We start from the raw sequence: 25,253 nt of genomic DNA on the forward strand, positions 1-25,253 counted from the left end.
ATGGTGCAAGTCAGGTCTGATGCAAAAATCATGCCTCAAACCGGACTTGCGCCATTTTTTGACGCACAACCCCCATTGAAATGACTCCTGTCCTAGCAAAGACAGGAGTCATGCCCCTTTGCCCAATGGCCATGCCCAGGGGACTTCTGTACCCTGGGCATGGTCATTGGGCACAGTGCATGCAGGGGGGCCCAAATTAGGCCCCCCTATGCCACTTTAAAATTTTTTTAAAAAATACTTACCTCAACTTACCTGTACTGACCTGGGATGGGTCCCCCCATCCCTGGGTGTCCTCCAGGGGTGGGTGAGGGTGGCAGGGGGGTCTCTGGGGGCAGAGAAGGGCACCTCTGGACTCCTTCCGAGCCCACAGGTCCCTAAACGCCTGCCCTGATCCAGGCGTTAAAAAACGGCGCACATCAGGCTGTTCCGCCGGTTTTTAAGGCCCACCCCCTCCTGTGTGTCAAAATGACGCTGGAGTATAAATAAGGTGCACAGGCCTTAAAGTCATTTTTTGGGCTGGAACGCCACATCCAAAAAATGAGGCACACGTGGAATTTTGACGTCTGCGGGGTCGGGCGTCAAAGTTTAAATATGGGGCAAGGTTTGCGCCGAATGTGCGTCAACATTTTCGCAAACAGTGCATAAATATGCCCCCAAGATTCCAGGATGGTGCTGGAGGAACCCAGGTGCAATTACTCTTTTGAGGCCTTCCACGTAGGCTTTGATAACTGGAATTATGAATAAAGAAATGTTTTGGAGGTAAGCAGCAATAGCTGCTAAATGAAGATGAATAGATGAGTATTCTAGATTTGCCTTTTGCAAATGCAGCAAATAACAAACAATGTCTTGGACTGAAGCTTTGAGTGGGTTAATGTGTTTAGGAGTACAGTAGAATACAAAACATTTCCATTTTGCAGCATAACACTGTCTGGTTGCCTCTTTAAAAATGCCCAAGCATTCTGGTGGTAAATTTAAATAACCACACTCTATGACTTCAGGAGCCATATTGCAAGGTTGAGCGTTTTGGGGTCTGGATGCCTGATCTGACATTTATTTTGAGTGAGAAGGTCTGGTCTGTTGGGGAGTTTCTCTTGGGGACCTATGGACAGATCCAGAAATGTTGTGAACCAAGGTTGACGTACCCATGTGCGAGCTACAAGGATCATCGTGAATGAGGTTTATCCCAGTTTGCGCACTAGAGAATGAAGGAGTGGGAGAGGCGGAAAAGGGTAATCAAATATCTCTGACCAGTTCAAACATAGAACATTGCCCTTGGACCAAAGGAGAGGATATCTGGAGGTGAAGTTTTGGCATTTTGTATTTTCTGTGGTGGCAAACAGATCTATTTGAGGTGTTCCCAACTTTTGAAAGTACTGGTGAAGGACTTGTGGGTGGAGTTCCCATTGTGGACTTGTTGCTGCATCCTGCTGAGGAGTTGTGCAAATTGGTTGTCCATGCCTGGGAGATACTCTGCCATTAAATGAATGCAGTGGTAAATTGCCCACTTACATATTGTTTGAGCAACATGGGACAGTTGGGAAGAGCGTGCCCCCCCCTTCTGTTTCTGCAGATAATACATGGCTGTCACATGAGAGAGCTGCGGCAGAAAGGTTTTGACTGCTAGGAAAACTGCCTGCAACTCCAACTAATTTATGTGGAAGGCTTGTTGAATGGGATCCCATATTCCTTGTATGGTGAGGTTATTGAGGTGGGCTCCCCAACCTGTTTGTGATGCATCTGTAGTCAAAGTGGTCTGAGGCACAGGGTCCTGAAAGGGCTGCCCCTTGGAAAGGTTGGGAAGGTTTCACAATGCAAAGAGTGATGAGTCTGGTGGTCCAACAACACTAGATCTTGGAGATGAACCCTGTGACTGAGGTGACTGACGAGACAAACATTGCTGTAAGAGACGCATGTTTAGTCTGGCATGGAGAACAATGGCGGTACAAAATGCCAGACGCATGTTTAGTCTGGCATGGAGAACAATGGCGGTACAAAATGCCATCATCCCTAGTAGTTGCATCATTGTCCTGACTGTGTAATTTCCTGTAGTTAAGAAATGAGTGTGAAAATTTTGGATTCGAGTTGGGCTTGGATATGCCAAACCTAACTGAGCATTGAGAATTGTTCCTAGGTAAGGTTGTTTTTGCAAAGGCTGGAGATGGGATTTGTTGAAGTTGATTGTGTATCCCAGAGTGTGAAGGAGGTCTACTGCGACCCGAATGTGATGCTGACAATGTTGGATGGTACTGGCTTTGATGAGACAATCGTCCAAGCAGGGGAACACATGAATGTGTTGATGTCTGAGATATGCTGCAACTACTGCTAGACATTTTGTGAAGACCCCCGGGGGGGTAGTTACCCCGAATGGTAAAACTTTAAACTGATAATGTTTCCCCGCAATGACACATCTGAGGTACTTTCTTTGTGCTGGATGAATGGGAATATGAAAGTAGGTGCCCTTTGGATCTAGAGCTGTAATTAAGTTACCTCACTGTAACAGTGGAATGGCATCCTGGAGTGTGACCATATGGGAATGCTCTGAGGGAACGTAGAGATTTAGTGGTCTGAGATCCAGAATAGGCCTGAGTGACCTGTCCTCCTTTGGTATGAGGAGGTATAGGGAGTATACTCCTATCCCTTGCTGTGGGACGGGAACTGATTCTGTAGCCGCTTTCAGAAGAAGGGATTGCACCTCTTCTTTGAGAAGAGTAAGATGTTCTTGTGACAGTCTGTGAGCCCGAGGGGGAATGTTTGGAGGAGTGGAAGTGAGCTCCAGACAGCAACCATGTTGGATAATTGATAGAGCCCATTGGTCTGTGGTGATATTGTACCAATGTGATAAGAAATCTTTTAGTCTTCCTCCTACTGGGGAAGTGTGGGCTGGTGGAAGGCGTAGGTAGTCACTTACGTGCAGTGGAGTCAGATCCTCTGGAGGTGGATGCCTTTCCTCTGCTGTTTGCACCTCTATAGTAGCCTCTAAAGGAGCCTCCATTATAGAAATGGGTGCCTTGCTTACTTTGCGAGGTTGAAGGCTCAGAAGAAGATTGCTCGAAGCCTCCTCTGAATTGTGGGTGACAAAAGTTACCTTGTCGTGCTGCGTTCAGTAAAGCCCCCATAACCTTTGCTGTCTCAGTGTTTCTTGAGCTTTTCTATGGTATTGTCAACCTCGTGACCACACAGATGTTCTCTGTCAAAAGGCATGTTGAGAACTGCCTGCTGAATTTCCGGCTTGAACCCTGAACATCTAAGCCAAGCATGTCTCCTGATGATAATGCTAGTATTAATACCACATGTTGTGGTATCTGCGCCATCAGTTATACACCTGATGGAATTGTTTGAGATGGTTTGACCCTCAGAAACTATCTTTTGTGCCATTTTTTGGTGTTCCTCCGGGAGGTACTGGAGAAGATCTTCCATTTCATCCCAGTAGGCCTTGTCGTTTTGAGCTAAAAGTGCTTGCAAATTGGCGATATGACAATGTTTGGCAGCTTGTGCAGCCACCCTTTTCCCTGACGCATCTAGTTTTTTGATCTCCTTCTCAAGAGGAGGTGCATCGCCTGTGATTGGCTGTTAGCACGTTTTCATGCTGTGCTGACTACTATTGACTCAGGAAGGATTTGTGCACGTATAAATATAGGGTCTGTAGGTGCAGCTTTGTATTTTGTATCTACCCTTGGGGTGATAACTCTAGATCTAACAGGTTCTTTTAAAATATCACTGGCATGTCTAAGCATGGCAGGTAGCATAGGTAAAAACTGACTTTCCTTATGTGTGGTAGGCAGTGTGTAAAAGGGGAAATGCTCTTTGATAGGGTTAGTGTGCGTGTGGACGTTGTGGTATGCAGCTGCCCTTGCTATGACCTTCTGATATGATGTTGTGTTTACTGGTGGTAGAATGGGATCTGGATCATATGAATCCCATGGATCACTGTCTTGTGGGATAGCCCCTAAAACATCTCCCTGGGGTGGTGGTGAACTCTGTGGCGAAAACTGTGGTTCAATAATATGTGCATGAAAATGGGGAGGCGGTGGAGGGGTAGATGAAGCACAGGAGAGTGTGGTGGAGAAGGCTGAGGTTGAACTGGAGCTTTGTCCTTGGGGACCTTTTTAGGTGGAGGAACAACGTCTAAGGCCTCCTGAAATGTAAGCTTCCTATTGCTTGGGGGGGGGTAAGCAATTATTCTCCCTGTTCCTTTTTGAATATGGATCTGCCACTGACAAGCGAATATTATGTCTAGGATGGGCTCCACTGGTGAGGCTGCTTCTGAAGAGTAACTGGAGTCTCTGGAAGGCACAGTTTTATGTTCCGGAGTTTTTGAAGTCAAAGCTTTCTGTCGAGTTGAAGCCGTTGGGTCCGAAGCCGATGTAGTGGGCTTTTTGCTCTGTGCCGAAACACTATGATCAATGGGTCTGCTCGATCCTGAGACAGTCTGGGATGTTGCTGAGCCAAAGATCGATGCTGAAGACATCTTGGCTATTTTCAGTGCCGAGCCGGGAGGCAGGTGTCCAAAGGTATTTTCCTGATCCGGCCATGGCCCGAATGCAGCAGCGGTCCGGTGACCTGCTTATGGGGCTGTTTTAAACTCTTTGTTTGAGGAGTCGGGCTGTTGTACTCACGGTTTGTGCTGAGGTAACAGGTTGACTTTTGATGTTGGATTGGACATCCGACTTCAGAGTTTTCAATGGAGAAGGCCTCCACCTGTTCTGGAACCTCCTGCGTGTGCCCTTCCCCGAAGATATCTGGAGTGTCATCTGGTGTTTTCGTCGCCATCTCCAATTGATATGCTCTTCGGTCCCGGAGGGTCTTCTTTGATCGAAAGGAACAGCAAGCATCACAGCTTTGTTCATTGTCATCCGGTGAGAGACACAAGTTGCACACCAGGTATTGATTGGTGTGTGGGAATTTCAAATGGCTTTGAGGACAAAATCAAAATGAAGTCTGTTCCATTAGCCCTGCATATCCCCCCACCACGTGATGGCGGACCTATGCAAAGCATGTGTCTCTATAGCCACACATGCCATTGAATATATATATATATATATGGAAAATGTCACTAACCCAGTGTACATCTGTTCGTGGCATGTAGTGCTGCAGATTCACATGCTATGCATATCTCTTCCGACATCTAGTGTTTGGCTCAGTGTTACAAGTTGTTTTTCTTCGAAGAAGTATTTTCGGAGTCACAGAATCGAGTGACTCCTCCTCTCGGTTACAGTGCGCATGGGCATCGACTCCATAGTTAGTTTGTTTTCCTGCAAATGGTGAAGGAAGGAGTGATAGAGTATAAGAATATAAAGAGATGTCAATGTAAATGTGTATACATATGTACAAATATTAAACTTTACCGACTACAGGCTTCCAGGGAGGAGGGAGGGTGCATGTGAATCTGCAGCACTACATGCCACGAACAGATGTACACTGGGTAAGTGACATTTTCCGTTTGATGGCATGTGTAGCTGCAGATACACATGCTATGCATAGACTACAAAGCAGTTAGTCCTCCCAAAAAATAACGGTGGCTAGCCTGTAGGAGTTGAAGTTGTTTGAAATAGTGTTCCTAATACAGCCTGGCCTACAATAGCCTGTTGCTGAGGGAAAACATCAACACAATAGTGTTTTGTAAAAGTATGAGGAGTTGACCATGTGGCAGCTTTACATAGATCAGCCATTGGCATGTTCCCTAAAAATGCCATTGATGTACCTTTCTTTCTTGTGGAGTGTGCTCTAGGAGTGATTAAAAGTTTTCTCTTTGTTTTGATGTAGCATGTATGGATGCATCTGACAATCCATTTTGCTAATCCTTGTTTAGATATAGGATTACCTTTATGTGGCTGTTGAAAGGCAACAAAAAGTTGTTTTGTCTTTCTAAAATCTTTAGTTCTGTCAATGTAGTACATAAGAGCTCTTTTGAGATCTAAGGTATGAAGAGCTCTTTCTGCCACACAGTCTGGCTGTGGAAAGAAGACTGGCAATTTCACTGTTTGATTGATGTGAAAAGGAGATATTACTTTTGGTACAAATTGTGGATTTGTCCTAAGGACAACTTTCTTTTTGAATAGTTGAAAGAAAGGTTCTTCAAGAGTGAACGCTTGTATTTCACTAACCCTTCGTAAGGAAGTAATAGCTACAAGGAAGGCAACTTTCCATGTTAAAATTGAATTTGACAAGAGTGCATGGGTTCAAAAGGTGGGCCCATAAGTCTGGTAAGTACGATATTTAAATTCCAGGAAGGAACTGGTGGTGTTCTGGGTGGACTAATGCTTTTAATCTTTCCATGAAGGCTTTATTACAATAAACATCTGTTATTCAGCGCCAAGATGCCTGCGGGTGAACGTGCGCTTTACAAATACACATGTTATGTTATGTTATGTTATGTTATTAACAGGAACTCTGAACAGAGAAGTATGTTGAATAGTTTGCAAATAAGCAGATATTGCAGTAAGGTGGATTTTGATGGATGAGAAAGCTAAATTTGATTTCTGCAAATTAAGTAGATAGCATAGAATATCTTGTATAGATGCTGTAAGTGGTTCAGTATTTTTAGATTGACAGTAATAGACAAATTATTCCACTTGTTTGCGTAACATTGTCTAGTAGTAGGTTTACGTGCTTGTTTAATTACTTCCATACATTCTGATGAAAGCTTTTGGTACCCAAACTCAGACTTCAGGAGCCAAATCGCCAGAGAGCATTGCGGTTTGGATGCCTTATGTGACCTTTTTTCTGTTTTAACAAGTCTGGTCTGTTTGGGAGTTTGGAATGAGGTACTACAGACAGATCTAGGAGTGTTGTGTACCAATGCGAACGTGCCTACGTTTGGGGCTATGAGTATCATGGTGAGTGATGTTTGACATAGTTTGCTGACCAGAAAGGGAAGGAGTGGGAGAGGGGGGGAAAGCGTAAGCAAATATCCCTGACCAATTGATCCATAGAGCATTGCCCCTGGATAGGGGATGTGGGTGTCTGGATGTGAAGTTTTGGCATTTTGCGTTTTCGCTTGTTGCAAATAGGTCTATTTCTGGTGTCCCCCACTTTTGAAAGTACTTTTGAAGTACTTGGGGGTGAATCGCCCATTCGTGAGTTTGTTGGTGATTCCTGCTAAGGAGATCTGCCAGCTGATTGTCTATCCCTGGAATTTATTGTGCTAACAGATGAATGTGATTGTGAATTGCCCATTTCCATATTGTTTGGGCTAGTAGGGACAGTTGAGATGAATGCATCCCACCCTGTTTGTTGAGGTAATACATGGTTGTCATGTTGTTTGTTTTTATTAGAACAGTCTTCTGTTTGAAGAGTGGTGGAAATGCTTTCAGGGCAAGAAATACAGCTAATAATTATAGGTGGTTTATGTGAGACTGTTTCTGCTTGGCATCCCATTCCCCTTGAATGGTATGATTGTTGAGATGAGCTCCCCAACCTATCAAGTATGCGTCCGTTGTGATTATGGTCTGAGGCACAGGGTCCTGGAATGACCGCACCTTCATTAGATTGCTGAGATTCCACCATTGAAGGAACGCATGTGTTTTGGAGGCCCATCAACACTAGATCTTGAAGTTGACCGTGTTCTTGAGACCACTGTTGCGAGAGGCGCTGTTGTAAGGGTCTCATGTTTAGTCTTGCACGTGGAACAATAGCTATGCAAGATGCCATCATCCCTAGAATTTTCATTATGAATCTTACAGTATATTGTTGATTTGGCTGTATTTGTGGTATGAGATTTTGGAAAGCTTGTATCCTCTGTGCATTTGGGTATGCTAGGGCTTTTTGAGTATCTAGAATAGCACCTAGGTAAGGTTGTACTTGTGCTGGTTGAAGGTGTGATTTTTGGTAATTGAGAGTGGACCCAAGTGTATGTAGGGTTTTTATCACATATTGAGTGTGTTGTTGGCATTGTGTAAAATTCTTTGATTTTATTAGCCAATCGTGTAGATATGGAAAGATGTGAATGTGTTGTCTTCTTAGGTAGGCTGCCACTACTGCTAGACATTTTGTGAACACTCTTGGAGCTGTTGTTATGCTAAATGGCAAAACTTTGAATTGGTAATGTTTTGCTGCTATGACAAACCTGAGGTATTTTCTGTGAGCTGGATGAATGGGTAGGTGGAAATACGCATCTTTGAGGTCTAAAGCCGTCATGTAATTGTGGTTTTGTATTAGTGGAATGACATCCTGCAGAGTTACCATGTGAAAATGTACTGACAGGATGTATAGATTGAGGTCTAATATGGGTCTCAGGGTGCAGTCTTTTTTGGGAATGAGGAAGTATAGTGAATATACTCCTGTTCCCTGTTGGGAATGTGGAACCAATTCTATTGCTTGTTTTAATAGTAGAGATTGTACCTCTTCTTGCAGCAGAACGTTGTGTTCTGGGGACAATTTGTGGTGACGTGGTGGGATGTTTGGAGGGGTGGAAATTAATTCTAGGCAATAGCCATTGCAGATAATTGATAATACCCAATTGTCTGTGATGATATTTTGCCAATGAGAGTGGAATTGCTGTAGTGTTCCCCCCACAGGAGAAGTGTGGAGTGGATGGGAGGGAAGGAAGTCACTGCTTAGGTGGTGTAGTGGCTTGCTTTGAGGTTTGGAACTTGCCTATGTTCCTGAAATATTGTCCTCTATAGGGCCCTCTAAACACCCCTCTTTGATATTGGGTTTGTTGTCCCTTCTTTGTCTGGGAGGTAGAAGCATCAGAGGACTGTGGCTTAAAACCTCCTCTAAACTGGGGTCTGCAAAAGGAGCCTCTATTTGGTGTGCTATATAATGCCGCCATTGCTTTCGCAGTATCGGAATCTTTTCTTAGTTTCTCAATAGTGGTGCCTACTTCTGGGCCAAATAGATGTTTCTTGTCAAAAGGCATATTAAGTACTGCCTGTTAAATTTCTGGTTTAAAACCAGAGGAGCATAGCCAAGCATGCCTTCTAATTGTGATGGTAGTATTGACGCTCCTTGCGGCTGTATCAGCAGCATCGAGGGAAGACCTTATCTGGTTATTGCTTATAGCCTGTCCCTCTTCTACAACCTGTTGTGCTCTCTTTTGGTGCTCCTTAGGGAGGTGCTGTATAAGATCTTGCATCTCGTCCCAATGGGCCCTGTCATATCTAATTAAAAGTGCCTGTGAATTGGCAATTCTCCATTGGTTAGCCGCTTGTGTGGCAACTCTTTTGCCAGCTGCATCAAATGTCCTACTTTCTTTATCAGGAGGAGTTGCGTCTCCTGATGACTGGCTGTCTGCTCTTTTCCTAGCCGTACTGACTACCACTGAGTCTGGAGGAACCTGATGTGCGATATAGTCTGGGTCCGTAGGGGCAGGCTTATATTTTTTGTCAATTCTAGGGGTGATGACTCTAGCTTTGACAGACTCATTAAAAATTTGCTCAGCATGCTTAACCATTCCAGGCAACACTTGGAGACAATGGGACCTGGAGTGAGTGGAAGACAGTGTATTAAATAGAAATTCTTCTTCCAGGGGTTCAGGATGCATAAGCACTCCATGATAAGCCGCTGCCCTTAAGACTACTTGGGTGTAGGCAGTAGTGTCTTTTGGAGGAGAAGGTTTAGATGGGTAGAGGTCTGGATCATTGTCTGGGATGGGATCAGTGTCATAGAGATCCCATGGGTCTACTGTATCTTCATGTGAATATAATGAGTGTGTTGGAGAAGGCAATGGTGGTGGACTACTTTGAGGTGAAAAAGAAAGCTGTGGAGAGTGAGGAGGAGAAGTAGGGAGAGGTGCTGGTTTCTCCTTTCATTTCTGCACTTTTGCTGGTGGTTGAACAGAGTCTAACTCCTCTTGAAAAGCCAGCTTTCTTATAGTCTTTAAAGGAGGTGCAGTGATGATTCGTCCAGTCTCCTTATGTGTATGGATTCTCGATTGTCTTTCATCCATAGCCTCTAATATTGGCTGAATCTCAGTCTCTTCTTCAGAAGCTTTCTGAAATTCCTGCATGGGCTTTGAGATTTGCTTTAATTTTCTCGAAAGTCCTTGTTCCTCTGTGTATGAGGATTTTTTCGGCTCCGAAGTTTGGATCTTTTTCGGCTCCGAAGTAGTCGGTTGTTTTGGCTCTGAAACCGAGTGTTGAATTTTCGACTCCTAGGAATGAGGTCATTTACTGGAGTCTGAGGTGGAAGCTTTAACCGATTTACTTGACTCCGAGGTGGACGGAGGAGTGGCCTTTTTCGGCGCCTATGACGCCAACAGTCTTTTTTTGGGCTGAACCATGGCCTTCCGGCAGTGGTGTACCCAAGGTCTTCGGATGTTTTTTATGTAAGGGTATATGGGCAGACGTACTCACATGCTGGCTAGCTGTGATAGGTTTATCGTCTTCTGATTCTTGTTTGGAGTCGGTGTCTTGGATGGAGACTGCTGTCTGCGCCTGCTCTTCTTCCATGACGTCGAGATGTTCAGTGCTTTTCGGCGCCATTTCTAGTCTTCGGGCCCTGCGCTCGCTCAAGGTCTTCTTTGATTGACAGGCTTCGCAATCTTCCTCCCGATGGTCTGGAGAAAGGCACAAATTACAAACCAGGTGTTGGGCTGTATATGGGTACTTCGCGTAGCACCGAGGGCAGAAACTAAATGGAGTCCGATCCATCAGGCTTTCCGCGCGGTAGGCCCGAACAGGCATGAGTCGGGCGCACGCGGGCCGATGGGCAAAATGAAGGTTCTGACGGTACTACTGGTTCAATGCTAGATGGGAAACGCGATCGAAACAATACTGATGAATAAGTAGGTTTTCTGGGGTTTTCCGATTCGAAATCTTGGAGCGAGAGGAAATATGTCCGAACCTGACAGCGGAAAGAAAACAAGCTAACTATAGAGTCAATGCCCATGCGCACTGTAACCAAGAGGAGGAGTCACTCGATCCTGTGACTCCGAAAAGACTTCTTCGAAGAAAAACAACTTTTAACACTCCGAGCCCAAAACTAGATGTCGGAAGAGATATGCATAGCATGTGTATCTGCAGCTAAACATGCCATCGAACACACATATATATATATCCTGCAGTCCCGCCGCTTGAAGCTGTCACAGTTCCTACGAATACCTTGGTCCTTCGTAAATCATGCGCACGATTATAGAAAGTTTATTCATAAATGGAGTTCCAGCCCCTGCAACGTATTTCAGCTACATGGCCTTGCTCACACATATATATTCATTAATATTCAAGTAGGCCAAAGTTTACACAAGTATAAGGAGCTTGAATGAACCACAATAGATATACTTTGATGGTCTGTTCTGAAAATGTTTCTGGTTTTCATTTACAATCAGCCACAAAAATCTCAGAAAATCTCTCTTCGTGGACACACAGCGCTTCTTTTTGCATCAGTACGGCTTGAACACTACAATAATAAAAACAAGATCATCTTTCAGTGTGTACCATCTTTATTAACAGCAAAAAAGGAGAAAAAAAGGCTAGCACAAGTGTTTTTCAGATTCAAACGCTGTAGACTGTTTCTCTCACAGCATAAATAAAATACGTTACCAACTATTATCCTTAAAAAAAACAATTTAATAAATTAATAAGTTAAGTGGTTAGCTGTTCACATGTGAATGTAAAATTAGAAAACACGTTACTAACTACAAGGTATACATTACATTCTGTTTTATTTCTCTCTCACCTAATATGGGAATACAAAACACTCCTGTTCGTAAAAGTCGTAAATGTCTATGCTAAAGTTTCCTCTACGCCTTATAAAGTCTAAGTAGAAGGGGTGGAATACACCTTGCAGAAAATGGTGCAGTTCCTGTATAGGTTGCACAATACTAATGTCTATTTCTAAGATTAACTGTTGGTGGTCCTTCTAATAAACCGCCTGGACACAGGACATTTTGAAACGCGTATCAACATTTTAAGAGCTGCTCTGCGCGTGGCAGAATTCCAACATGACGAATACAGTTTTAATTCTGAATGCCCAGAACTACAGGTAATAATACTCTTACAGTTGAAACAATTTTTAAAAAAGTAATTGAAAAATATATTGACATACTGTTTCTGAGTTATAGGGTAAATCTGAACTTGGGCGCTAATAGGGTTTGCGCCTAAATTCGGATTATAAGTTGTGCTGTGATTTTGCAACCTTTGTGATTTCCCAACCAAAAAGATCTCCAGGTATAACAGAGATTGTGTGGCAAAATCATGCATTGAAGTTGAGCGCTGGGAAGAACCTCAGGGTGCAGAAATGGATTAAGCCGGTGGCGATTTTACCAGAAGGCGTTCCCAATAAAGTCAGAATGTGAGCTGCAATGATGGGGGAAGTAAGGCAGAAATAAAAGAAACCTCAAAAGTAAAATAAAACAATAAGAATAGGAGTCAATAAGTGCAGACAGGCAATAAAATAGCAAAACATCAAAAGGAAACACAAGGTGAAGTCAAAACGAAAAAGAAAACGCAAAAGTATTTTAACTGTAGTTTATAATTTTCACTTTGCAGCCATCTTAAACGAGACAGCCCTTTAAAAAAAATCTTGTTTCTTAATATTTTAACTAACTTAGTAATTGTAACTCTCCTTCAGTTGATCCTATTTTATTGACCCTATTAACATACACTTTTGAAACTAAGTCCAGCATTCACCTATATCGCAGCAGCAAGTACAAAAAGTAAAAGATTGCATTTCCTTCCAACAATAAGAAAACAAATCTTTTAATTTGTGCCTTTACTGTTGTACCAGATCTACAGAGTAGCCTCCCTGTCCTCCTCTCAACTCTTTTCCCGTTTCAGGTGGTAAAGCCAGTTCACAAATGCCAAATTAGGGATTTAAGAAAAATCCTAACACAAAAGTTAAATATAAAGATTCTTGATTAATGCAACAGATGTTACAGCAGTAACAGTAAGAAAAACATTTTATTTTTGTACACTTCTATATCCCTTTTAGTTATAGCACTTGTAGAACTATAGACATACTCCTCGATTTAAATGCAACATTTTCAAAAAATGTTTCAAAGGGAGGGAAGGTGAAGCAAGTCAAAAAGTTCCTGAGTAGAGCGACCAAAGTGGACTTCAGTGCAGCACATAGACAGTAAAAGAAGCCAATGATGTTTGAGCTTCAACAATCCTCCTTCTGAATACAGTGTGTTAAAGTTCAGCTGTATGTAAGTGCTGGAAGCCAGTCCCTATCCTGTATCAATCACTTAACTTGTTGTAAAATGCGAGATGAAAATGTACCCATTAGTCCAACTATACACACCGGCACTATCAATTCTTTGGTCAAGAAGGAAGTATTAGGGTTCATTCACACTTTATTTTACTCTTTAATATTATACACTAATAGGTTAGATGTAAAATCATACATATATATTGAATATGACCTTATCAACATCACTTAAGAATTGTGAATGTTGTATGTTCAAATCTTTTGTCCTCCACCTTGTGTACCCGGGCATTGGCACTGATCGTCCTGAATCGCATGTAGACAAATGCAGAACTCTGGCCCATATTTATACTTTTTTAGCGCCGCATTTGCATCGGTTTTTTTTACTCAAAATCGGCACAAACTTACAAAATACAATTGCATTTTGTAAGTTTGTGCTGCTTTTATGTCACAAAATGACGCAAATGCGGTGCTAACAAAGTATAAACATGGCCTTTATTTCTAGGTAAGTACCATGTCTGCTTTAAGTATAACTTCCGGCATTTTCAAAGAACACAACATTCACTATTTGTTTTGCTGCTTTGCCTGTGGTATAAACACTTAAATTGCATTATACCCATATTGTTTTCCATCCAAAGATTTGAGCAACCAGTAAGAATAGAGACTGGTGTCATAACAAAAAAAAATTGATATCAAAAGGTAAGTGAAATATCTAACTATTCGAGACTTCAGCTTACTGATGTGAGTGTACGAGTATGAACAGCGATGCCTTTTTCAAAATGACTGTGTGAGTTGTAAAGCTATAGCTCTGCATGCAAAAAAGTTAATGAACAAGGAAGCTGAGATGGTTGGCAGACAGGACCTGATGAAAGCAACAGCAAAGGGAATGGGAACCATTGAGCTAACTCAGACATAAATAAAAAAATAGCCTAATAGAAAAAGGAAGAGATTAAAAATCTAGAGAATGATCTCCCAGTACCCTGAAAGGACATATTTTACAGATGGCTACACAAAACTATACCTCAAAATTCTAACTTGGTAGAAGAGATAATTGTTCTTGAAAGGCCAGTACAACATACTGTTGGAACCGGAAATAAAGAAATGGAGCCTGTAGAGATGGTCGAAATCCCACAAACCAGAGCCTACTCTGTGGACACTGAGATGCCAAAAATATACACAAATGTGAAAGTGATGATTACAGTGTGCAATGCATAAAACGAACTAGGGACGAGAAAGAAATTAAGGGTTTGCCCTTAAGCAACATCTACCTGGTGGACAGCTTCATTCTTTAGAAAGATAAGGACACACGGTCAGCTGATGTCAATCTAAGCTGGGTACCGCTTAGAAAGAGGGAGAAAAAGAAAGATGGGAGTCAAACAAGTGACAGAATCCAATGGGAAGAAATGGAAAAGGCAGGAAACATTTGGCTAGATTGTAGTATCAAATGTAGGTCCAAGGAAATGAATCAATGTGAAGCCAAAAAGGTAGAAAAACAAAGGAAAATATTGCCTAGCGGACTGAAGCACATCATTGCTGCAAACTGAAATACATTGAATTAGAATATAATTAAGAATAGAGCCTGAGTCACAGACCCCATCTTTCAGTCTGTGGACACTGCATGCTTTTCCCACTTTCCAAGCCAATCTTCAGTAGTAGGCACAAACATACAAACCACTAAAAAATATTAGAGATGTAAGGAGCTACTAGCCACTAAACAGGTAAAGCCAACTGGACGGTAGGAAAAATATGAACAGGAGCTCTAAACTCAAGTGGCACTTTTTAAATTAAATAACACTAGGGCCCATATTTATCCTTTTTTTGTGCTGCATTTGCATCATTTTGTACGCAAAAGCAGCACAAACTTCCAAAATACCATCGTATTTTGTAAGTTTGCGCTGATTTTGCATAAAAAAGACGCACATGTGACGCTAAAAAAGTATAAATATGGGCCTAAATTTGCTTGCATGCTTTTACTTCTCTTATAAGGTGTTTCAACAGGACCTAAAGATAAATAAATAAAATGTATGTTTTGGCATTGTTGTTTTAAGCATGAAAGACATATGCTGGAAGCAATTGAATGAATATTTGATTCAACAAGAAGAACAAAAATAAATCTTTCAAGTGTACTTCAGCAGTTAGAAGGTATAACAAAATTTCTATTTCTGTCCGACAAAGATATGGCAGCTACATCAGTGGATATGCCCAGTACTAGCTGGCTGAAGACATTCACTGCTCTATGTAGCGAACATATAGATGGGAGTTATATATTGAGGTGAACCAATTGAAATAAGACACTTCCTTCACGGATGCAGCAAATTTAGGGTGGGCTTTCTGCGATCTCTATGATGAGAGGAAAAGGATGGAATCCATTCCAAGGTCAGCTCACTAGTGAGGAAAGGGATAGTTATAGAGGAAAGGTCCGGGAACCTTATTACAATATGTGGATGTGGCAGGTGTCCTTCGGTCATTGCAATGCAGAAGCGCAGAATGCATGGTACTTGGAGCTCCTACATCAGCCAGTAGGTGCTGATGTATCAATAAGCCAAATTTGAGGTTGAGATTTCTAAATATAGCAGAACCTCGGAGTAGGATTTATCAGGGCTAAATTTGTAATCCTTTGCTGGATGATTATTGACAGATTAGACCCCTCCCATTTGTATTCTCATGAGAAAATGTGGGTGTAGAGGTGGGAAGTGTTGCCCAAGGAATCGCAGATAGGTTTACAAATAGTTGTGCATAACTTAAGCCAATTCTGCATGCAACAAACTTGTGTCCCAAAGGCAACGGAATGGAGTTTTCCTATGATTCATAGCCCACAGTATACTACAATGCCCACTACACTCTCTTCTTGTTAGTTCAATTTTGATAAATTATGAATCATGGATTATCATGAATTGACTACTACTTCTGTTGCATATTTAAGGATAAACCAATCAAGTATTGAAGTGATGTGGCAAGGATGTAGAAATTCACATGATCGGGCTTAAATTTGGGTTACTAACTAGACAATTTCAGTTTTATGCACATCTCATTAAATATTTGAGCAAAATAGATTTTCGTTTCAGCTATTGGCAGAAAACAGATTAATTCTCTGTTGTTTGCAGTGCAGGCCCTTGGCTGGTTTTAGAGAGCTATGAAATTTAAAAACAAATTAGAAACAGAAACATAAGCGGTTGTAGCTTTTGGGGAATTGGGGTCAAGTAAAGGAACTGCTCTAGTTGGTATTAGTTGCTAAAACTCTAAATGAGTAAGGAGAGAGGCATCTTTCCTCCAACATGGGAACATTGTCAGTCAACTGAATTCACAAACACATATTTTTTGTCCTTTTGATTAGCAGAGCTCAGACATTCAGCAGACATGAATGACAGATAGTGCTCAAAACGTATGGGGGGGGGGGGAATGTGGGAGGAAAGACTGCCCAAATGGATGGACATATTTTCTGGGAGCAATCACTGCCCAAAATCTGTGGGTCGTGCATGGATGTATAAAATGTGTTTGAGAAGACTGCATCAAAAATATACGAGTGAAATTTGTGGGACAAGACACTGCTCAAATATATGTGGAACATTGTGAGAGCAAAGACTTTCAATTCAGAATAATGCATTTCCAGCAATTATACTAACAACTGTTAGTTCAAAGATGAAGCAGGTTATCCTAATGCCAAACACAACTTTGCACACCCTGCATATAGTTTGCCAGGCACTTTACTGCAGAAAACAATGCGCTCTGACATGTGATAATTTCAGCGCACAAAAAGGTACAAGGTTAGTATAAAGGAATTCTAAAAACTTTTTTTGTTTCCACGTCACTGGTCTAAGGTGGACTCTCAACACCCTTTGCCCTGAAGGCAGAAACTCTGATGTCTAATTGTAAATACAGCCAAACATAGCAGATTTTAACTCATTTGTCTATCAGTTCTAGCTAAGTGTATTTGTTGAAAATTGCTGTATGTATGCTGTGCGCACCGCTTACCATCATCAGGCATGCAACAGAAGTGAATGCCCCACCAGTTGTAGATGAATCATAATCACACAGTTGAGGATACAAAAATCATATAGGACTTTGAAAGATCTACCATGTCAAATCTCATCCTTAGGTAGAGAGTATTCATTGCAGACTACTCTTTCTTGCAATGGCCCATTAGATGATATAAAAGGAAGTTGAGAAGATCAGGGGGCCCTGGATTGGGTATGCACCTTATTGCAAAGGGCCTTGTGCAAAAATAAAACAATAAGATTGAGCCACTGAAAGGTGATTGGAACCAAGGGTGCAGAGCTACTACCTTAACAAGTAAATGGACACAGGAATCCAGAGTCATGTTAAAGCTGTGTCAACTTTTTCAGTAGTATAAATCAAGAACATGAATGTTGAAAAAGTGTCTTCATTGGATGGGGCAGTAAGCCTAGCTGAATTAGGGCTTGGGTGACCTTGTGTGTTCTGCTAGGGCCGGAGATTGGCTGGACGCTGGACACCTTCTGATGAATGTCCAGTCAAGTATCAGTTTTATCCCAGTTCCTTTGTAAGGAAGGACTTAGCTCTTTTCAAGGCCATATGCTATTATGGAAAGAGGTTTATTTTATTAAATAAGGCAAGTTAAGTAGCTCTACTGCCACTGTTTATAGTTTGCTTTTAGTTTCCAGTGGCCTTCAAAGCAAATAATTTTGTAATGAAAACTGACTTTCACCACATAATGAACAAAAAGCAAGGACAGAATCAGCATAGTGCAAGAAAAATAGTTTCTTAAAAAGATTATAATCGAACTTGGACCAAAGACCATGCATCACTAAGTTCTGACAACTGCTCATCTACTCTAGCCTGGTCTGCTTGACACTGATGAGAAAGAAAGACCTGAGCATGTTTGTCATTTAGTTATCGACTATAGCTTCATTTCTAGGACCCATGTGAAGAAATGATTCACATTTAGTTGGTAGAACAGTGTATGCTATGCATTAGTCCCGGGGCAAAGGTATAGGAATAAGCAATTGTGGGGTATTGGTGCTAGGAGTTAACACAATTAAGACAATCACAGTATTTTGCACTGAAATGGACAACACGTTCTAAAATGGCTCCTGAAGTGGACAATGGAGTCTTTGAGGAGCAGATAGGAAACAGTCAATTCATTCCCTGCCTTACATACATTCCCACAGGAACTTGTAAATCCAGGAGACTTTCCAGACACAAAACGGCATTAACATATTTAACCAGGCCGTTTGTTGATCTATTTCAAAAGTGGAGGCCAAAAGTCATGACATGTTCCTACTTGTATGAAAGCTCTGCTTGTTTATGGTCAATGTTGTTTTAACAGACCTTTTCTCTCCTGCATGTATGAAGTACTGCACAGGAAGGGCATTGCCCTCTGTGTTCAATTCCTAAAAAATGCTGGAGCCAACAGCGTGTACAACACAAGGCTTTCGCTGGCAGATTGATGAGTGGCCCGGCAATGTCAAAGTTAATTCAAACTGGATTTCCACTGGTCCCTGCTCAAATTATTCATAAAAGCCAACTACTCAAGAGTAAATCCAAAGTAATGCCAGCTTTGCTTTCAAGCACTGGTTGGGCCATTCTATGCCTTTTATGTGGCATTTCTTAGTGACTGGTCTGAGTTTTTAGCCTCCTGGTGCCCTGAATATCCATTCCATGAGCCTCTCTGTTTGCGCTCACAAGTTGCCACAAACCAGTTCAGATATCAGGTTATCCTTGTATTTAATGGGGGACAATTCCTACTACACAGGAGTTAAAATAAGGCTCAGGGTACTAAGCTTGTTGGCTCACGTTGTACAACTACAAGGCCAGACCAGACGGGCATAATAGTTCTGCTCAAAGACAACTTAAATAGAATGTTTCTTGTTTTGCCTGTTCTCATGTGTGAGGTGCTTACAGCTATTGTGGCCACAGGGCCAATTTCAGTTGGATGATTTTATATTACTGGGGTGGAATCAAGAAAGAATACCTCTACTGTTAGCTAACACCTCATCAAGCAGGAAAGCAAGCGTATAGATGGGGGGTGGTCTTACTCTGCATAGTCACCAACCACCTGCTTAGGATCAAATCTCAAGCTTTTTGAAATAGCATTTCCCGTCTGAATTCAGACGTGCTACCTTTCACTCTCACTTAGAGTGTGTTGCAGTATGCTCAGAACCATATTTTTAAATAATCTTTAGTTTATATTTCTTCTTTATATTTTAGAGCTGATTATTAAAACCTCATTCAAGTACTGTGGTAACAGTAATGGTGTGATACAGGCTTAATGAAACCTAAAATAAAATAGTGCGCATAGAAGTAAAGGCTGATGCCTCAGTTGCAGTGCTGCTTAATATCTTGGCCAGTAGTTTCTGATATATTTTAGGAGAACGAGCATTCATTCGAAAGATGCTGACTGATAAACCTTCAATTCACCTCCAAAGGTAGAGTCCTTACATGGTTTGGAGATTGGATGCCCTGTACAACCACACAATTCCAAATATAAGTGGCTACGGCCTTCTTGGAGGAAATGGATGGATAGAGGACAACTTTGCTAGTGCCAGGAAGGAAGTGAGATGTTGGGCCAGTGGCATAAACCTAATCTTGTGGGTGGGTGTGATTAGAGTGTTTTGACCATGTCCTTTTTTAGCGCTTGCCAAGTAATGCCATGGCCTGAGCCACATGAATGGTATGCCAATCATCTAAAGGTTATTTCTCCATCCGGACAAGGCATTAACTGGCCTAGGCAACATCTTTATTGGCTCAGCTAAGAGGAAGAAAGGTTTAATGTTGTGAATGTCTTTAGGGGAGAAATGCCCTGATCTGAATGGGTGCCGGACTCCAATGTTATTCTAAGTCTCACTTCACGCCGCTTCTGATTTATCTGCAAGATTGGCCTAGATGCCGACTGACTTAATCAGGATTTTTTTAGATGGTCCTGCAGAATGACTTTTTTAACATGTTAGTATTCTCGTAGGTGATTGAGGCTATGGCAGGCACAGTGCTTTTGAATGAACTGTGCTATAGACATCTGACCAAGGAGCCTTGACCTTTTCTAGAGAAACACCTGTTTGCTGTGTTCGCTACAAAACCATGTCCTGCTCCAGACAACATCAGTTAAGAGAGAATTATGTGGGAATTTGACCAAGGAACACTTACTAAGTTCATGGCTGGTAAGCACAGGTAGAGATAATGTAGGTTAATGTATAAAAGTTTCAAGTGGAGCGGACTGCTCCCCTCCATGGTTGGACCCATTAATGTTTTCTATTTTTCATTTTTTAATTTCAAGCAAGAAGATTGACAACCGCAGTAGAATCACACAACAAAGTGTACAGCATATATCCAGTATGTCTGCTGCAGTGAGTGTAGTTTTCCTATTTTGTATCTTCTTGACAATTATGATTATTGGGAGCAGCCTAGCCTTTTCAGGCCTTTCAATTTAAAATCCACTCTTTCCACAGGTGGGTCAGGTTTGCTCCCAAAGGCAAAGCTCTAATGTTTTACATTGGTAGATGAGCATCTCTAAAAGTTTATTAGAAGATCTATGTTGACGCACAATGTAAAGCAGGACAGTATTGATAGCAAAGATTTGGGTATGGTTAAGGGTTTTGGTACATCACGTAATGGAGTTTCTTAGCTTACATTCAGTTTTATAACTCAGTAATGATTTCAAGGAAGCATGTTGGATCTTAAGAGACATTCAGTAATAGTAAAATTCCACACAGCAATATCGAAAATGTTTGGATGCTGTTGGATAGCTTGCAACATGGTACGTGGCTTAAGAGAGGGAAGATTTGGATAAAGATATTTCATCCAGGTAAGCATCAGTGAGAAAAACGAAAAAGTGATGGGTGGAACGAGTGAATCTTAACCACAAGCAACTTCTCAGGCATCATTTCTTTTGGTGTAAGCATTAGCTCCATTTAAAGGCACAAGTCCGAGTAAATATACACACTGTTTTTCAGTTTTCTGATTAATGTGATACACAGGAAATAGAACTGTCTACTTTGCAGTTTTAGCAGGAGATTTAGAAATTACAGGTGTTGACTGAAAGAGTTGTGGTGGGTAGAGATTGATTCAATGGAGGACCAGAATACCCATCAAGCTCTAGAAAAGAAGCTAGGATTTAAGCCCCACGAGCAAATATTATTATCAGCACTTTCTTTGCAACCAGAACCTATATTATACTGTGTGACTGAGTTACAACTTTTTATAGGCACAGTTTTGGAAAGCACTGTTCTCGGAGCAAGTGATACATCAATGAAGTCACTCTAAAGTTTTGTAGTTTAGAGGGCTGACAATTTAGATTCAGGCTGATGCCTTTTCTGGAAGTTTATGGCAAATGTTTTAATAAATACTTCATACAACAAAGCTGCAGCACAATGAAACCCTTCTTTAAGGGCTCTGTGAACAAATCCACTGTTAGACCTAGCTCAATTGCTAATCATGATGTGTGGATGACAAAATATTCATCAACATAGGGGGAAAATAAAGTGCTTTATATCCTTTTAGCATGAATATGGTTTAACATTAATAATGCTAAAATCAGCAATAGTTCCTTCCTTATTGTACATGAAAACCTTAATTCTAGCTCGTGTGGGTGAGGAGGGTCAGCAGTACATTTTCCTAACTGTATGGTAAATTGATATGACTTTACCAAAAGAAACACAAACTAACATGCAACTTACACAGTTCAGTCTGCATTTTATGGACTGAGTGCAACTCAGCACATTCTTTTAAGTCAGATTGAATAGTAAAAATGTCCTAACAGCGTCCATTACAAGACAACTGTATCCCACTCAAAAAGTAAGAGACATAAGGTGTATTGTACCATATGTATACCAAAGTGAGATTTGAAAAAGCGTAAACATTGGTGTTACAAAACCAGACTGGTATACACTTTGGTGTCAGGGTTTTTACACATTCCTTACGAGGCAGACATACTTCCAATTCTAAATTCACCACCAACCAACCAAATAGCCCCAGAACACAGGTAGGTGCGATATTGGGCAAATACTCAATTTCCCACAAGAGAAAGTGTAATTACTCCATTCTTTACACTCCCTCGGGGGAGGAACTTCTGAAATACTATGGATAAACCAAGACTCAGAAATGGCCCAGATTCTAGTGCAAACATTTCAGCAGAGGCAAGAACTGTGATCAAAATCGCCAAGAAATCAGAAACAGTTTCTTTGCAGATGTAGAGTTCACTTTAAATGCTAGAAAACATCCATTTTAGCAAACAGAACCTGGTGACCCGAAACCTACAAGACATCACCAAAAACCTCACCCTAAACATTGTTCCCGTTTGGCCAAGGTGGTTGCTTCCAAATAAAAAGTTGTGCACTTGTTGTTAGTTAGGAATGCTTGGTTGCATTTACCATGGCAAGAGATGCAAGCTACTACCCAAATATGTTTGTTTGTGTGAATACCACATTCTGTCTTTTATTCCAGAAGCTAATGTTATTGACTATATTTAGTCAAAATGGTATCCCATTACCCTGTTGGCCATGAATACTGTACCTCTGTTGTCTGTCAGATCATTTTGTTGCTCTGGGAAGTCCTGATACAATTAGCGGTAGTCCAAAACTAATTGCGGCAATGTGAGTATTGGCAGAAGACTAAAGTGTGGTGCTTGAAAGAGCAATGCCACAGTTGTTTTAATACCCAAACATGAATAAATATCATTTCACCTCTTTCGTATTTTATCTTATCTATCACATGTTTCTGGTTTAGAACCTCAGCTATCCCTGAAATATCTGTCACTTGCTTAGCTTTCTTGTTCAACACTTACAGTTCACTAAACTAAACACTGCACAAAGTAGGAATAATGTCAACTTGGTGCATCTTCTGGACTTTTACACATACAAATGGAATACAGATTAGGTTTAAACTTGAGTCCAGATCATCTACATACACTGGAAAGGTTTTCCACCATTCCTTATTAAACCCTTTTTTGAATAGTGGAAAATGTCAGCACCGCAAGGGCTAGGTCCATAGATCCTCATGATGTTTCAGTTTTTACCCACAGAAAATAGGAAAAGGAGCCTCTATTCTTGTCTCGACTGGCACCTTCTGAGGAAGTTTGAACACATTCATTGATAAATCAAAACAATCCACCGGGGATTCCTGAAGGAATGGCATGATAGGAGAGATGGTACTTACTGGTGATGGACTTGTGAAGTACACCACCGGCCTTTATCAATACGAACAGCAACTTCAATAAAAGGAAAATGCAGATAAAGAAAAAGATACTTCTCAATCGAAGGGATAACTGGAAACATTGCCTTCAACTAGGACACTTTTAAAATTGAAAATTTGTAATTTAGTGAATTTGCATTATTATGCTCAACTTATGAGGCACATCACACAACAAAAAGAGAAAAGGCTCTGAATATTAAGAGCATGGTGTTTGTGACAGGTTGACAACGGTTTACCGAATTCTAGGTGAGATTTCTGGTGGCACCTGCACCATTTTTAAAAGATGATCCCTGGCATGCTGGAGTTTCTAAGCATGTGTGCAACCCACCCCCTCTCAACACAAAGTTAAGTATTATAATTTTTTGGCTCCCTATCACCAGCCACACACACACTTTTTTAACTGCTACAGCGGAGTTGTATTTCGTCCGCCCTAACTAAACATTTTGCCATCAACAGAACCTTCTCTCATGCTGTAGGAAAATGGTCGTCTTTGACAGTTATCCCACACTTAACCAACTTTTGACGTAGTCCCAGAACTCCTATTCAGTTGTCCAAAGTTTGAAGTAACCCATCCTGAATTGACTAACTGCTCCATACTTTGAGCCTGCATCACCTCCCCTTAGAGCATATTCACAATCTCTAGCCCGTACCGACAACAGTCATCTTTTCGTCATATCGTATATATATTCCCAGCCTTCTTCAACGCGTGACAATTTAGCAGAACTACATTAATGCCCTATCGCTTACATGGGGGTCACTAATTCAACTTATCCCCTGTTTATAGTGCCAGAGAGAAATGGGACACTTACAAACTGACTAAGTAACTGAGAGCATGATACAATCATTATCATGTTAGGGAGAAGTAATTTGTTTTCCTTTAACTGACTCTTGATATGAACACCTTATTGAGTTTCTCAAAATAGGATTGGATCCTCCTGGAGAAAAGTGGAACAGGCCAGACTTTGTCAAGGAAAGACAAGTTCTAATGTGTTGTGTGACAGTTCAAGCAATCTAAAAAGGTTGCTCTTTGTTGAAATTCTAAAAAACATGCGCTATCAATATACCAGTCCCCTTCCTTGGTGTATTGCTGGTTCAAGTTCCCAGGCTAGCCTCCAGTGGCGGAAGAAATGGGACCAATGTAGGCAGCGAACAGCATCCTTGGTCCTTTACCGATGAACAGTGCCAGGCAAGCCTTCTGTCTCAAGGTAACAGTTCAAGTCACATAAACAACAGTTTTTGGAAAAGCAGCAGCATCAGCAGCAAACTGAGCTGGCATAATCTGGCTGTGACTCTCAGCCGTCAATTGTCCAACTTGCTTGTGAGTCTATTTGTCTGGATGGATGTTGATTAAGACCGACGTGCTAGGGCTTCACAGGCTTGGTTGGCTCTGAAGACTGCCGGACATCTGTCCACTCCTGCATAGTATTCTGCAAGGCCTGGGTCTTCTCTTTGTCTACTTGAACATAGTCAACCTTCTCGTCAGAGGCAACGGAGGATGTGGAGGGCTAGGTGGGGAAAAAGAACATAGCAGTTACAAACACAGGATGGCAAAATTCAATAAGGAACTATTCTTACTAAAGTAAGCTCTCCTGAGCAAACCCATTACAAAAGAAATAATATTCATGCTCACTGTTAATCTATGTACGCGTGTACATATAAGTCTACTGCACTTATGGATTCAAAGAGCATATGTATTAGGACTGGGTGGCGTGAGTGGAACCTGTGTATATAATTGTAAAACACTAATAGTTCTCCCTAATTTTTATGCTAGGAATTATTTGTGAACATGTACAAATGTTTACAGCTACAAAAGACACAACCACATTATAATAATGCAAATATTTACTCTTGTATCATATTCAAATAATGTACAGAACGTGGAGGTAAGATGTGCATAAACAGCACAGTGCTATATACACAGAAATATTAGATCAAATAATTTTGGGCAATGAAGAGCAAAGAGAATAAGCGGCACAAAATATATTCTGGCCAAAGACGTATCTATA

At 41.3% G+C, this 25,253-nt stretch overlaps 1 protein-coding gene across 2 annotated transcripts in view; it reads right to left on the reverse strand.

Moving 5' to 3' along the window:
* Positions 1 to 11,362: 11,362 nt before the first annotated feature.
* The window catches only part of GAB2 (GRB2 associated binding protein 2), a 396,835-nt gene continuing 382,944 nt past the window's right edge, over positions 11,363 to 25,253 (reverse strand). For both annotated transcript variants that reach the window (XM_069203930.1, XM_069203929.1), the window contains one exon: positions 11,363 to 24,752. In XM_069203930.1, coding sequence (XP_069060031.1) covers positions 24,609 to 24,752 — 144 coding nt within the window. In that variant the 3' untranslated portion in view covers positions 11,363 to 24,608. The remainder of the gene's footprint in view (positions 24,753 to 25,253) is intronic.

This window comes from Pleurodeles waltl, chromosome 8, assembly GCF_031143425.1.
Source record: "Pleurodeles waltl isolate 20211129_DDA chromosome 8, aPleWal1.hap1.20221129, whole genome shotgun sequence".
Taxonomy (NCBI): Eukaryota; Metazoa; Chordata; class Amphibia; order Caudata; family Salamandridae; genus Pleurodeles; species Pleurodeles waltl.